Source organism: Protopterus annectens, chromosome 10.part0 (assembly GCF_019279795.1).
Source record: "Protopterus annectens isolate FY-2018-M chromosome 10.part0, PAN1.0, whole genome shotgun sequence".
NCBI classification, from domain to species: Eukaryota; Metazoa; Chordata; order Ceratodontiformes; family Protopteridae; genus Protopterus; species Protopterus annectens.
In genome coordinates, this window is record NC_056744.1 from 780,594,442 (window position 1) to 780,610,842 (window position 16,401).

The 16,401-nt window shown below is 38.2% G+C and overlaps 1 protein-coding gene across 1 annotated transcript in view; it reads right to left on the reverse strand.

Moving 5' to 3' along the window:
- Positions 1 to 211: 211 nt before the first annotated feature.
- The window catches only part of LOC122814203 (interleukin-31 receptor subunit alpha-like), a 247,493-nt gene continuing 231,303 nt past the window's right edge, over positions 212 to 16,401 (reverse strand). The window contains exons 7-8 of the mRNA XM_044086807.1: positions 2,070 to 2,198; positions 212 to 222 (exon numbers count right to left, since the gene is read on the reverse strand). Coding sequence (XP_043942742.1) covers positions 212 to 222; positions 2,070 to 2,198 — 140 coding nt within the window. The remainder of the gene's footprint in view (positions 223 to 2,069; positions 2,199 to 16,401) is intronic.

Below are 16,401 nucleotides of genomic sequence, written 5' to 3' on the forward strand. Positions count from 1 at the left end.
TATAACTCACAATTCATGCTTAATACACACACACACACACACACACACACACACACACACACACACACACACACACACACACACACACACAAAGAAACAAACTCCCAGTTTTCCCCCCAAATTCCTCATTCATGAAAAAAATCCTCTTGAGAATGTGAGCACTGAAATAACTTCTCATAAGAAATTATTAGGGATGATAGGGAAGATAATCTTAAATTTTACCTGCATATAGAAAATTGCATAAAAAGACTCATCAAAAACTAGGGATGTTTTATGGAGCCAAAAAACATTAAAACCTTACTTGCCACTACTTACATCCTCCACTCACTACTTTGTGGTCTTCCCTCCTCTTACTAAATTCCAGGCATCACAAAAATGAAAACTTGAGCAATGATGTAATAAAGTTGCAAAATGTGCAGCAAACACCCCTTTCAGAACTCACTATTGTATAGCACAAAAAGGCCTAAATTGGTTGGAACTACCCCATTCATTGACATATACACATCTTCTTACCACACATAAAATTATCCAACATCCATCTGCTTTTCCAGCACGAAATACCACTCTACACAACTATGTTCACACTCACATTACAATTCAATAACCAAAAACTTTTCTCTGTCCACAAACCTAACAAATCTGCTGGACATGGTCTTTACTCATATGTTGCTAAGACCTGGAACTCCTCATCTATATCCATTTAAGTTAATACCCTCCCATCTATCCTTCTGAAAAACCTCCTAAGCAAAATGTGACTCTCTTCTTTCGCAACCCCAGAATAAACTACATCCCTAAATATAAATTAGAATCTCTTCATACCTTACACCTACTTGTTCCCACTTCTTTACCCATTTCCTGACTTCAATCAATTTCTCTCCCTGACTTTCTATATAAATATTCTATAACACATTTTAACGTGTCACTTCCCATTACAATCATATTATACTAACTTACATTTAATTTGACTAAACTGGCTAAATTTTCTTTAAACATGTCACATTATGTCAAATTTGGTATAATTATTTAAAGTGTAAATGTTTTTGTATTTTTTTTGAAGCTTGTAAAACTATTGTTCTTAAAAGGTTTTTATAATACTTAGGAGCTTTTCTCCCAGGCCCCGACTAAAAATGGGTACCTACTCAGTCAGACTTTCAATAATGTCAATATATCTACAAAAAATTGTTATTATTCAATAAAAGATCTTTGGTATTCCAAAATATGCGTGCTGATTGGACACCCCAACCAGCATGCTATTGTAAATTGAGCATGTCCTAAATGAAAGAATTCAGGTCATTAAACTAGAATTGAACACCCATTCTTTCTATTAGGATGTGTTAGGGAAAACAATATCCCGAAATACATTGAAAGACACATCAATATAGTACAAAAAAAAAATCTGGACATTCTGCAAACCTGTAGACATTTGAAAGGTAGAGTACTACTAATACAACAATCTGTAATGTTTTTGAACTTACTTCTCAACTATGCAGACTTTAGCAGAATGCCCCTCGCTTTTCTCATGTGCTTGCCCTTCCACTCATAGTTAAAAAAAATGACACCGACTGAGAGGCAAAGTGATACAAGAATGTTATCGCCCTCAGCAGCTCTCTAGCACTGTATTGATGAACTATGTAAATATTACATATGTACAACATGAACATGCAATATATCAGGTAAAAATCAAAGAAAGAGGGAGGAAGCACAGTTATACAAATGCATCATTTAAGATAGGTAAGCAATTTCTTTCTTAAATATTGTCATTGTTTGATAGCAATAACCCATGACTGGATGTGGGAATCACAGGATTAACCCACAGTTTCTTTGTTTAATCACTCAGGCTTTCTCCTTGTGATTAAACCACACCATAAATGTAGATCAGCTGATTAATTCTAAGATGATTACAGAGACCATGCAAAACCTAAAGATTACAAACAGATTCTTAGATATTAACCCAAAACTAAACTCTGTTGTGTTGTTCTTATTATATATGCAAAAGTGAACATACACAATGTTAATAAAATAGACTAATAAACATAACAGCATCAGGAAACAAACTTATCAAAACATACCAGTTCTGAAGTGTTTCTTTTTTCCACTTGGTCCTTCTCCTGCAGATGTGGATGCCGTCATGTGAACACTGTACATCTTGTCACTAGTTAATCCAGATAACATATAATGTGTCTTGAAAGATTCGACAACTGAAACAGATGCATAAAATAGAATTATATTTGACATGTTTTCATTGGCACATTCAGGGCATAGATTTCAACTGTTTTATTACTTTTTGTTAAATATGGATTTACATCTCTGTTTGCTTTAATTTTTTTTGGATGGTTCTATAACTGAAAGATATCTAAAAGGTAATTACAAAAAAATACTAGACTGATAAATATTTCATTTTTTTATTTTGCTATGGATTTCAGTTTCTGACTGTATGTTGCTTTTTTTGGTCCATAAAACTTTCAGAAGAATTAACAGAAATAGTATTCACATTTTGATGTGGTGCTAGCTCTACTGAGTATTGAGTGTCTGTCCTTTTCAATTCTTCCCAGACAGTTTTGCTCTGCTTGATGTTTCCTGTCATTGTGTCAATCTCTGATTCTAAAGACAAGAAGTGCATTTGGCAGTGAGCTGAAGAGGAACTCAAAGGAACATTTGGTGCACTATATCTTACTTGTTTTTGCTGCCTAGTCCCATCTGGTCATAGCCACAAGTGTTTACTGAGTCCATTGCTGGGCATATGTGTACACATTTGTGCACCACAGCATGCCTGACTGCTGAAAGGATTACCAACCTGCATTATGCTGATTAATCAGGGCTAGCCCTTGGTAAGCAACTGGGAAATTATATGGTAATTATATGCTATAACCCCAAGGATAGTAAACCTGGGTTGTCTTTTAATTTGGTGAAACTATGAACAATGTGTTTTATGACATATGTTTTTTTAGTTTGATTCTGAACATGGTCAGTCAAACAAAGACTTTGTCCAAAAAATAAAAATCTTTTTACCTGTCACTACTGCAAGTTGAAGGCTATTCTTTAGTCTGAGCTACGATGGCTTTGGAAATGATTATTTAAGTCAGTGAAGGTCTGTAGTCCTCCATAAGGGGGCAGTGGGGACAGGAAGTGCTGTTCCTGCCCACAAACACAAAAAAAAAGAAAAAAAAAGAAAAAGAAAAAAAAAAGAAAACTTAACAGTTTTCTTGTTTTAGTTTTTTTTCTTTCTTTTTTAATGAGAACTACAGCTACATTTTTGAAGGACTGTACAAATTTTAGTCATGATTGCTCAGCTCACAGTTTGCAATTTTGAAATGATTAGTTCCACAAAATGGCATATAATAAGAAAACTTTTCATCAACCACTCAGTCATACTATTTGGTCATCTAATTGTGCACTCTGAATGCCAGCATTACTACCTAGAGCTCCACTCCTGCAGTAGTCAGCAGGGGTAGCATCAACTTTTTAGACCTGAAAGATGCATGGATGGTCAAGAAAGACAACACCATTAATCAAAAGTAAAATGATTTTTTTTTCTTTATTTTTTATTTATTTATTGTATATACCCTTTGTTGACAGGGTTACTTCCACTAGGCTAGTGGTCTCTTTTTCATGTGACCCCCCCCCACCCAAGGTAGCATTTATACCACTAGGGGAAATTTGGTGAAAGCATCAGAGAACTTCCCCTTTTCTTTTCATTAGGTCCTGTCAGATCTTTTGCATCCACCTGAGCTTCTACCAACTCAAACGGATGGGACATCTTACACTGGGTAAGACTGCAATCTAAATTGTAGCTTGCTACAGATCCCCCACCATGCCCCAAGATTCTCACTACACCTTTCTAAATATACTGGAAAATATTAAGATACAACCACACACCCTAATACTGGGTGATTTCAACTACTCTGCCATTAACTGGGAAAACTACTCGGGTACCAACACCTTTGCCCAACGGTTCTTGGAATTCATAAATTTTAATGCCCTGGATCAACTAATCCATAGTCCCACCAGGGGCTCCAATATCCTAGACCTGGTTATTACCAACATGGGAAATTGATGCTCCACACCTATGCTCACCCCCTCGTTGGTCAGGTCTGACCATAAGCTAATCACCCCAACATCCACATCCCACCCTCACCCCCCAGTAAGGAAACCTCCATAAAAAAACTTCTCCAAAGCCAACTTCATGCTACTCAAATCAGAAGTGACAAACTTCATTACATCCATGTAGATGGGAACTGAAAGATCGACGGCTGAATCCTACAGTAAGGCACTGTACGAGCACATCCACTCATGCATGAATCGTGCCATCCCAAATAGAACCAAGATGCTCTCCTCCAAAAAAAGGAAGCCAATCTGGTGGTCCCCTGCCATAAACAAACTTTACAACAAAAGGAAGAAACTATTACAGAAAAGAGGAAAATCCCAGGATGCAAAAAACTCCCTTACCAGCCTCAGTAAGAAGCTGTGATCCCTCATAAAATACTTCAAAGCTAGTTATGAAAATAAAATTGCCAAAGATTCCAAAGACAACCACATAGCATTCTATAACTATGTCAAGAATCTAAATGGCAATGCTCAGATCTGCTCTGAGCTACAACAGAATGGCATTAAATATACTGATCCCAAGGATATTGCCAATATCCTGGCAGATCAATTCAGTGCCAACTTCACCCCTTCTCACCCCCTAAACAGCCCATCTCAATACCGGAAGATTGCCAAATTCCGATAATAACGGCCACACAGGTAAAAAACGCACTCTCCAAAGCTAAAAATACAGCATCCATGGGACCAGATGACATCCTGTATTACATGAACTACAAAGTGAAATGGCACCTCACCTAAGTGTCACGTTTAATCATAGCCTCACCTCAGGTTTCGTGCCCATTGAGTGGCGCACAGCTACAGTTATCCCACTCCACAAGGGGGGATCCACCTCGGATCCTGGGAACTACTGCCCCATCAGTCTAGTGAGCCTGATCTGCAAGGCCATGGAACGTATTATCATGGAACTTAAAAACAAAGACATTGGCAACCTTCAGACACTGGAACCCACCCAGTTTGGGTTCATGAAGGGCGATCTTGTCTCCTGAACCTGATTCACTTCTTCAAATCAGTCTCCAGAGCCGTGGACGAGGGTAAGGCGATCCACACAGCCTATCTGGACCTTGCCAAGGCCTTTGATACCATCCCCCACTCTGGAATCATAGATAGATTTACTAAGCTGGGCATCAATCCCTATGTCACTCGATGGGTTGCCAACTGGCTTACTGACAGAACCCACACTGTAAAAGTAGCCAACTCCAAATCCAGCTGCAGACAAGTGACAAGTGGAGTACCTCAGGGTTTATTCCTGGGACCGCTCTTGTTTGGCATCTACTTCTCTGAAGTACAGGCCAACACCAAGGGACTCTGGCTAACAAAGTTCGCAGATGACTGCAAACTGGGAGCCATTATTGAATATACTCTACAAAAGGGCCTTACAGAAACAGATGACTGGTGCCAGAGCCATGGGCTCAAGCTCAATGCCAAGAAATGTATAGTTATCCCTTTTGGGAAAAAACATGTACCCATGAATTACCACATAAGTGGCAGTACACTAAACACTGAAAGTGTGATAAGAGACTCAGGAACACAGGTGGACAGTGGTCTCACCTTCAATAACCACATCACCACAACAGTCAGGAAATCCTTCTATGTGGCACACCTCATCACTAAGGCCTTTTCATCCAGAAAAAAGGAGGTCATTGTCCCACTGTACTCATCCCTCATTAGACCCATTACAGAATACAATGCCCCGTGTGGAATGTACCTCTCAAGATATATGCAACAATTGTAAAGGCCACAGAAATACCTCACCAAAAGAATCACAGGCCTAAAGCAGATGCCCTAGGCTGAGCACCTTAAAAATCTCCAGCTATACTCTGTCACATAGCGTCTACTCAGAGGCAATCTCTGCTTAACATACAAGGCCATGTCAAACCCAGAGCTGTTGGACATGCTACACTTAAAGAAATCCCAATCCCTCAGAGCCACACACTCCAGGGATCTAAACCTTGTCATCATAATAAACAAAACATGCTGGAGGGATAGGTTCCTGACCCAGAGACTCCCCAGACTCTGGAATAGACTGCCCATACATGTCAAGCAGAGTGCCTCTTTGGCCCTCTTCAAAAGGAACCTTGATGATTGGATGGGAGAAAGGAAATTCATCCCAGGGATCATGTCAGTTGCCCTGCTAGACAGGGGTCCTGGGAAGTAAATAGTGTGGGAAGAAATAGCCAGGGAATTGTTATGGCTAGGCTTTTATAGGCCAGGAATTGTTATGGCTAGACTTTTATAGGCCCTAGGGCCGATAGCCTAGTACCAACCTATGAACCTATGAACCTATTGGTTTAATGTCTCATCCACAGGATCCGGAAGGGATCAGTAAAGATTGTTCAGCATCACCACTCAGCGGTTTTGGCAAATAATTACATGTTGCTGAAATGTCAAACACCAACAAATGTCAACAGCAAATCTTGTAGATGTGTCCTTGCTAGTTCTTAGGAAAATGTGTGAGACTAGAAAGAGATAAACTATCTGCATACCATATACATAAGAGGCTACAAACAGATAAAAAGTCGACTGGAGTACCATCAAAAATTAAAAATCATCTAAACAAGGGAAAAAGAAAGCCTCCAGCATATAGCTGTTTCAAGTGTATGGAAGAAAGTTCTAGTATAAAAATGAAGGCAGTTAGGAAAAGCAAAACATAATGAATTAAAAAAAAGCTGCCATAGTGTGCAGTTAGCAGACAAGAACAGACAAATGTATTCACAGTTGAACTAGAATGGACATGGAGAGGTCTTCTTCTTCTTCTTTCGGCTTTTTCCCAGTTAGGGGTCGCCACAGCGGATCACCTTGTCCGCACATTAATTGGCAGTGGAGTTTTACGGTGTCGAGTTGCCAGCCCGGTGCCCAACCTTCCACAGAAGGCACACTCACACGCACACCTAGGGCCAATTTAGAGTGTCCAATCCACCTGCAGCATGTCTTTGGGATGTGGGAGGAAACTGGAGCACCCGGAGGAAACCCACGCGACCACAGGGAGGACATGCAGACTCCACACAGAAGGCACCCCAGCCGAGGATCGAACCGGAGAACCTCTTGCTGTGAGGTGGCAATGCTAACCACTGCACCACCGTGGCCGCCCCAGAATGGACATGGAGAGGTAAGGTTACAAAAACAGGATTAGGGGATCTGAGTGCAGTCATAGAAACCGTATGTGCAATTCTGATGAATGACATGCACAACAAATCAAACTCATTGGCGGGTTACCAAAATAGGATGGAAATGGAGAGGTAAGGTTAGAAAAATAGGATTAGGGGTATCTGAGTGCAGTCATCTGATGAATGACATACCCAACAAATCAAAGTTCATTGGAGGGTAACCAAAATGTTCTCCAGTAGTTACCAAACTTGTTGTATCTGTCCTACCTTTTGCGTAAAATCAGAAAGGGTGACGAATGACTTGAAATAGGGATTTGTGACTCCAGTTCATAGCATCAAGCCTTTTCAGGACATCATTCTTAGGTGTTTATGAGCTTGCTTATTGTGAATGGACAAAAGGAAGGACTGTCACATTACTCGCATTCTTTTGTACCAAATGCTACAGAAAACACCATTTTGTAAAAGGCAGACTTTGTGTGTGTGTGTGTGTGTGTGTGTGTGTGTGTGTGTGTGTGTGTGTGTGTGTGTGTGTGTGTGTGTGTGTGACAGAGAGAGACAGGGAGTAAAACATGCATTAGTTTAACACTATAGATAAATCCAATATATTTATGCTTTTATAGTAACCACCAAAGAGCAGGATTCTTTTTGTTGAAAAAACAAGAACCAAAAATGAAAGATGTAATGTCAACTGGCAAAAACGTTGTAGATCATCCATTTTTATTTCACAAAACACAACTTCATATCTAATGCTTTTGACAATAACAATGACTTCTTCAGAATCTGAAGTAAAAGGACATGCCACAGTTGCTTTTAAAATCTATCAAGAACCAATCACATCTTGAGAAACAAAACATGTGCGTAATTTTATTCTTAATAAAGAAATTCAGTTCAAAATTCTAATAATAGGCATTAGCCAGTTTAAAAATATATCTGAAAAAAAACTTTGGGCAAATGCCCATCATAACCTAGCTGCACTTAAGGTCAAATGACTAATTTTTCATTAGCTCCTGACAGAATGTCGGCATCTAACTCTAATTGCCACCACAGTTAAAATTTTTCTAAAATGTTTTTCTACATCTCTTAGTGGTTTTTACAGCCTTATGAAGACCAATAAATAAAGTTTTTTTTTTTTAGATATTTTGTTTTGTAAGAAATCATTCAATGTGTTTTTAACTGATTAATGCCTCTTTATTAGGTTTTTGAATGAAATTTTTTTATTAAGAGTAAAATGATGCACATGTTTTGCTTCTGAAGATGTGATTGGTTCTTTATAGTTTTTAAAAGAAGGCGTAGTATGTTTTTCTTACTTCAGATTCTGAAAAAGTTGTTACTGATGAAAGCACTAGATATGAAATTGATCTACAATGTTTTTGGCAGATGATGTTACTTCTCTAGTTTTTGGTTCTATGTTTTTATAGTAATACAGGGAGCCACTGTTTATTTTATGTTTAGCATATGTCTAAATATTTGAGTGTCCCCCCCCCAATTGCCAAGATAAGTTTATTTTCTCTCCATATTACTGAAAGAAATCACTGAAAATAAAGGAACCTACAGATTCGTGAAGCAGGAATATTTTAATGGAAAACACATTTTGGCATGTATGACATATTCCATTTTTAAATATTAGCTTATAGTTGCAAGTTGTGAAGAAATATTGATATTTAAGTTGTTGTTTGTATGCTTCTGTGCAGAGTTTGTATACCTTTCCGGTGTCTGTATGGAATTTAATAGTGTCTTGCATTTATCCACACCCTACAATGAAATGATATCTAGTCCAGTACTGGTACCTACCTTGAACTCACTGCTTGCAAGGACAGGTTTGAGTTTCCACTATGATGAACTGAATACAGCAGATGTTGATCATAAATAGATTAATGGAAGGATGGATCACAGAATGATCGACCGATCAAATGATTAAATGAACAATGATCATGACACTCCATGGAAAGCTGTTACACAGATGGCAGTTTGATAGTGAAGAATTAGGTTTGCAGGATAATGTTTCAGAGGATAACTTTTCTAGCTTTTATACTTCTAGAGAAATTCACAGTTTCAGGTCTTCCTGCAGTCTATACACCAAATGCTATTCAAAACTATGCATAGCAAAGTAGAACAACACCCTCTTCTGAGACAGGGAATTGTGTTAACCAGAAGATATGAGTGCTGTTTTATAGTATACAATTCAAGGAGGAAGCCTACAAATGAGAATCCTTCTAGTGTTTATGGTTCTCCAGAGTTACAATTTCCGGTTAATCTGTAGTCCATGTCCTGAAGGCTAATACGTAGCTATACATAGCAAAGTATGTCATATGTTATCTTTTGAGAAAAGGAATTACCCGAAGCAGAATATGTGAGTGCTATTTTATTGCAATGTATCAATGAAAGTTACATGCAAAAGATAACACTCCAAGTGGTTATAGCTCTCAGAAATTTTTCAAGTCAGTCTGGAATTTGTGTCTCATAGGCTATGTATGGCAAAGGAGTATATCACCATATTCAGAGAAACTGAATTATCTAAAGAGAATATGTGATTGCTGTTCTGTAGTATACAACCAGAGAAAGTAACATGCAAAGAATGATGCTTCCAGTGTTTATGCTTCTCTAGAAATGCACTGTTTTAGGTCAGTCTGAAGTTTATGCCTCACATGCTACACAAAGCTATACATACCAAAGTAGGACATCACTGTGTTCTGAGAAATGGAATTATCCATTCCAGAATATGTCAGTGCATTTTGTAGCATACAAGCCAAGGAAGTAACCTGCAAATCTGGAAGTGTACAATTACTCTGGACCAAATGTGATTCACCACCATTTTAGCTATCAGGTCCAGCCAGTCAGTATGAAGACTCTAGACTTCAGAATGAGACTTTCATCAAAATGAAATACCGTGCCTGAAAAGCTCTGGCATACAGTTTGGAAAAAAATCTAGAAGAGCAATGAAGATGCATGAAAACATCCATCAAAGAAGCAACAAACCTTTGTGTGAAACAACTTCTAAAATTAGAAAATACAGTTCTTAAAGAAAGTGGCATTAAAAACTAAAGAGAAACATGTAGTATCTGGGGAAAGCAAAAGAAACAAAGAATGGGGACAGAAACTATCAAGTCAAGACGAAATGAGCAGGAAGGGCAGGCAGAAAAGCAGAGATCTAAACTGAACACATTATAATAGCATAATGTCATGCAAAAACTGTACTTTAAACTTGGTTGATTCATTAAACCTGAAGTTTCATTTGTCAATGAAAAAGATATTCTGATACACCATTTGGAACATGGCCTGCCATTCACTTACCTAGAATGTTGTACTAATAACCACTCAAGTTGCTACTACACCCTGCACAATTCTCTCATTTAGTTCCCACCTGGAGAGCCTGCTGAGCAGAATATGCATGTGCTCTAAGTGTCTCTGTGGATATTATGGGGAATGATCTTGTTTTCTCACGCATTTCAAAGATGTACTGCAGGGGAACTAGCAATCTATCAGACTGCTGGTGTGTGAGAGAGACAGAGAATTAGTATACATGTGCGTATGCAGTTGTGTTTGTGTGCGTGTGTGTGTGTGTGTGTGTGTGTGTGTGTGTGTGTGTGTGTGTGTGTGTGTGTGTGTGTGTGTGTGTGTGCGCGTGTGTGTATACATGTGTGTATTTGTACTCTGCCAGAATTAGTTCTCTAACACCTGTTTAGTGCCTGGCTCATGTATGGGGTAAAAGTTTTGGAAAATAAAACGTTATGGACATTATTGTAGAAACAAAAAAACCCTGATTATTCCATTATTTCTCAGTCTTTTTTTTTTTTTTTTGCTTTTATGTATCATGTGCTTATGTGTGTTTGTGTGTGTGGGGGGGGTGTCAGCCATCTTTTATTCATTTAGCATTAGAGAATGACATACTTTTACAAAAAAGTGTCAATACTTCTAAGTAAAAAGCAGCTGGGTACAACAAACCTACCTGTCCTATTTACTCTTGTATTTAGATAAAAGAAAAAGGAAACTGTTTGCGATTTGTCAGTACCAAAGTACTGTCATTTTCTCAACTGTATGATGACCTTGGAGTTAAATTGGTAATTTTGTAGTGGATGGCTGATCATCATCTTCATTATCATCATCACCAACCTTCCTTTCCTATTTTTCTTCATGATGTCTTATAAATTGTTCCCACATCTGGTGATTCAGTGGCACTCTCCTATTTTCTTTAAAAGTCATGCCTGACTGTTGCAGGTCTTCCCTCATGCATCTCTTTGCTATATGTGTTCATTTCATCTTGCCTTCTTTCTGTCTCTTTCAAATCTTCTTTACCAACTCATCTACTGCTTTCCTGCACATCTGCCCACATTATTGTAATTTGCTCTTTTTGAAGTTTTCTGCAACTGTAACTACTCTAGCTTCTGCTCTAATGTCATCATTTCTTCATCTGTCTCACTGTGTGCAACCTATCACCTATCTTAAGCATTTCATCTCCATCACTTCTAGAGTCAACAACAGCTCTGCTTTTATTGCCCAGGTTTTTGTGCCATACAAAAGTACTGGTCATGCTATTGTTTTGTAAATCTTTCTTTAAAGCTTCTTTGGCATTCTTACATGACACACAATGTCTGACACTCTGTGCCAATTGGGTGCAGCCCCCTGATTCTGGCTTTGACCTCCTCATTCAGGCTTCCCTTCTCCTCAACTACCCTTCCAGATACTTGAAGCTGTTAATCTGTTCCAGTATTTTCCCTTCTAGCTCAATTTTCAACTTCTTCTGATTCTTCCAGTTGCTGCCATAACATCTACCTTGTCTGTAAATAAAACCCAACTAGGTGGAATGCTACACCACTCATACCCCCCACACCACCCCTAACTATAAATAACAACTCCAGGATCACACTACAGTGTAGAAAAGGACATGTCGGGCAGGTTTACCTGCCCTGGGAAAAATCTGCCATTCGGTATTTTGTTTTCATGATTTTTATCTCATGAAAATGAAATTCGATTATATGGCCATTCAAGTATTAGAAGGGAATCCCCTGAGATGTATAAAGAACCTCAGGAAATGGGTGAAGAATACTCAAGGGGCACAATTTGTCAGTTTAGTACATGGCTAATAGTGTTAAGCAGATTTGAATTAAGAATTAGGACCCCATTTTTGAATCAACAATTTAAAGAAGTGGTTGGGTGACATCATTATTGGTTTACAAAAGAGGGATCAATTTAAAACAAAATTTTGAAAGGTGCAGTGATATTGTGAATTCTAGAGAAAGAAGAGGCATGAGAAAGTGTGTGGGCTGTACAGGGTGTCTCTACATCTCTGAAGGCACTAATATTAATACAACCAATTATCCTAGAACCATTGCCCTTAGTGGCTACCGGTAAGTTTTATTGTAAGGCTAAGAATGTTGTCTATTGCACATTGTGTTTGCCTTGTTCCTCTTTTTATATGGGGAAACAGAGGACAAGGATTTATCAACACAGTTATGCAATTAAAAAAAAACATGATATGACTAACGCCCTATCTAAGCATTCTGTTAACTGTAAAAATTTTAAGAAATTTATGTTTTTTTTTTTAATTTTGGAAAAAGTGAAACTCTTTGGCAAGGGTTTAGAAATCATGAGGTGTATTTTTAGACTAGAGAGTTGCACTGACAGCTTTTGTTGAATGCAACTAATCCACTTGTGAGTAATGAGAACACCTCTATTAGTAGTTTGTAGCAGTTAAGGAGAACAAGACTGTGACTTTTAGTGGTGTTCATTTCTTTTACATTTTATGAAACAAATGTGTACTTGTGTTTAATGATGAATTTAAAAGGGTGTTTTATTGCATATTGTAGATGACATGTTTTTGACAGTACTATTTAAACATGGAATAGAGCTGTTTTTATTTGTTCTGATGAAGTTCTGACTTATGAGGGAACAAAACTACTAAACCTCTATTAAATTTATTTTCTGGACTTATCTGTTCAACAACACAGTTGTTTAGAAGAATATGAAAGTTTCCTTTTTCTGGGAGATCACCAAGAAAAACAGCATTTTGAAAGACTGATCCTTCCCTGGAAATGAACTTCCTAAAAATGAAGGAGCAACACTTGGACCTTCCCCAATGTCAGCAAGAGTATCTGAAAAAGCAGCTCAACCACCACAGAGTTTGGACCTGCCTCCAGGTCCTTAGTGACTTCCCAAGGAACAACATCAGAAGGACCAAGAAAAAGTGGTGAGAGGCCTGAGAAACAGAAGATGGCTACAGCAGACTCACTCAACAGCAGCTGAGGTGAAGCAGGAGACAAGATTGAAGCCTCTCGGATAACTTTTCACTTCTTGTAGATTGGGAAGGGAATGTTGGAGTTACCAGGACCCAGATCCAAAAAAGTTAAGTTTGTAAATAACATTTTTAGTGACTCCAGAACAATACTTTTTAACAGAAAAGTAGCACTTTTCCCTCCCTCACAAAATAAGAAAAATAATAATGGAATCACAAAAAAGGACTCAGGACTGCCTGTCTACCGAAAAAGGTATCTGATAATGACATAACTGGGAAATTAAATTTTTGAGGCAAAAATCTTTAATGACAACCACCAAAACCATAAGCCCTGGCAACTACCCACAAGTTTTGAGTGAAAAGTAAAATTTTCTGTTACAAAATTTAATTATTTGAAAAGCACAGAGAACCATGACTCAAAAACATCAGATTTAAGGTAAATGTATAGTGACAACAACAAAAAAAAAAAACACTAGTTCTAGCATTTAGCAATTGATTGTAACAGAAAAGAAAAACTTTTCCTTGAAAAAAGATGAAGTAGAAGTTATTCCCCAACAGTGTACTTACTGGCTCAGATTTGGTAAAGTGATAGCTGACTACTGATCACTTGAAAAAAGAAAGCTCTTAAGTTTTAGTACCATTTTATACTGCTATCCTTGAGATGTACAGTGGCTAGGGCATATAGCTTTGAATGCTGGCTGGACTGATCCTTGTTAGGATGCTTCATATAGCTTAGGCTACTGCAGCAGTGATCAAATGATGACCACCTATGCTGCACTTGATAAATCCTAACTGTACAGCAAACTGAAGACTACCTCAATGTGCTCAGAACTTTGATTTTTAGATCACTTTTACATGGAAAGACTGAAATACTAGTCAGAATGCTCTGTTTGAACTTCACTTTTGTTATCTTCAGGAAATATCACTGTCACTGTATTCTTTACAGTTGGGCTTTTGCTCACACTGGCCTCATTTTTCACTAGCTGACAATCCCTGTGTGAGCTAGAACAGCTCTCATAATGCATGGAAACTATAATGGTTAACAAGTTCAGAAAGATGACGGACCACCACAAGGGAAAGACCTCCAGATCCCTGGAAGGTCCATTATATTCCTATAATTCTCAACCAGGACAGCATTACTGTACTTAAACAATGCACTATTATTCATAATGAACAATGTACAGTACATTTTTCTTTATTATTCCTTTTTTCTTTTAACATTTTGACATAAAATGGACACTTTTCTGTCTGTTAACTGTATTTTTATACTTTTGATGTTATTTCAAAACAGTTATGGTACATGAAATTTGGAATCTAGCAGGATTTAAGAGGGCTATTACTATAGATATTACTTAGTTGTTTGTCTTTCGGCTTTTCCCGGTTAGGGGTCACCACAGCGGAACTCCAGTCCGCTAATGATTGGCAGTAGATTTTACCAAACGCTGAGGTGCCAGCTTGACGTCCAACCTTCAACAAAGGCATGCCCATTTACGCATGTCTTTCGAATGCCCATCCAACCGTGGGAAGGACACGCAGACTCTGCACAGAAGGCACTCCCCGCACTCCAGCCGAGAATCGAATGGGAGAACCTCTTGCTGGGAGGCAACAATGCTACTGCTGCACTACCGCGACAATACAAACTATAGATATTACTTAGTAAGCATATTTATTTAAGTACTTAATGACAAGCTTTTCTTGTAGTGTGTGTGTGTGTGTGTGTGTGTGTGTGTGTGTGTGTGTGTGTGTGTGTGTGTGTGTGTGTGTGTGTGTGTGTCAGTGTGTGTTTGCGCCAGGTTTTTCTCATCACAGAATTACTAATGGCTTTCCTTCTTACTGTTTATATATATGTGTGTGTGTTTATATATATATATATATATATATATATATATATATATATATATATATACATACAAATATATATTATATATTATATGTGTGTGTGTGTGTGTGTGTGTGTGTGTGTATGGGTATAGTGACAATCGCTGAAGCAGTAAAATGCCAGTGCCACTAACATCGGCACACTAATGTCGACAAACATCAACACACTTCTACGCATGCTCAAGGTAATTCCTCGGACCATGCATAGCTTAAAACAGCTGCCAACTCCAATACTGCAAAATCCCTAGGAAAACGGCAGATTTCCAGAACCTTGGGGATCATGCAATCTCAAACAAATGTTGACCATTTGTTTTGTTGGCCAAAGTGTGTCAACAACACAGGGTTGATTTAAATGAAAACCGACTACCTGCCGATAGCTCATATAATGAACAGTATATATGTATAGCTGCTATTAACTAATCTCAGTGGTAAATGGTGACTTTGAAAGCAAGGGGGATTGCAGGAAGCAAGTGAATGGGTGGGGCTAATTGGAATGGTAATGGGCTCTATTATAACATGTCAGTGATCATCACCTTGGATCAAACAACAGAAGGTGTCACCTGTCAGTCACTTTCTTCTATGGCTGCCTCAGTACCCATTCATTTTATACAGCTGTGACCACCAAACAGGTACGCGGGCACACACACACACACACACACACACACACACACACACACACACACACACACACACACACACACAGGACCACCAACTATTACAGTAACTTGTATGACAATGTGTGAACATCCCAGAGATTTGACTGTAATCAAATAAATAAACTGCTGCACAAGAATGAATCTTTTCAGCTCACTACTTTCAGAATGCAGTGTGCAATCTACAGCAACTCCACCCTCTGCTTACATATGCTGTTCAACCTCTTAACAAAAGAATAAAGCAGAAAGGTAAAAAAATGACAAATGACCAAAATTAGATCTCCAACAGTCATTACCATGAGCCACCCCTGTTATGTATATATATATATATATATATATATATGTGTGTGTGTGTGTGTGTATATCTAAGTTAAACAAAATTTCAGCAGACTAACAACCTAAATGTCAACAAAAAGATTGACAAAAAAATTGA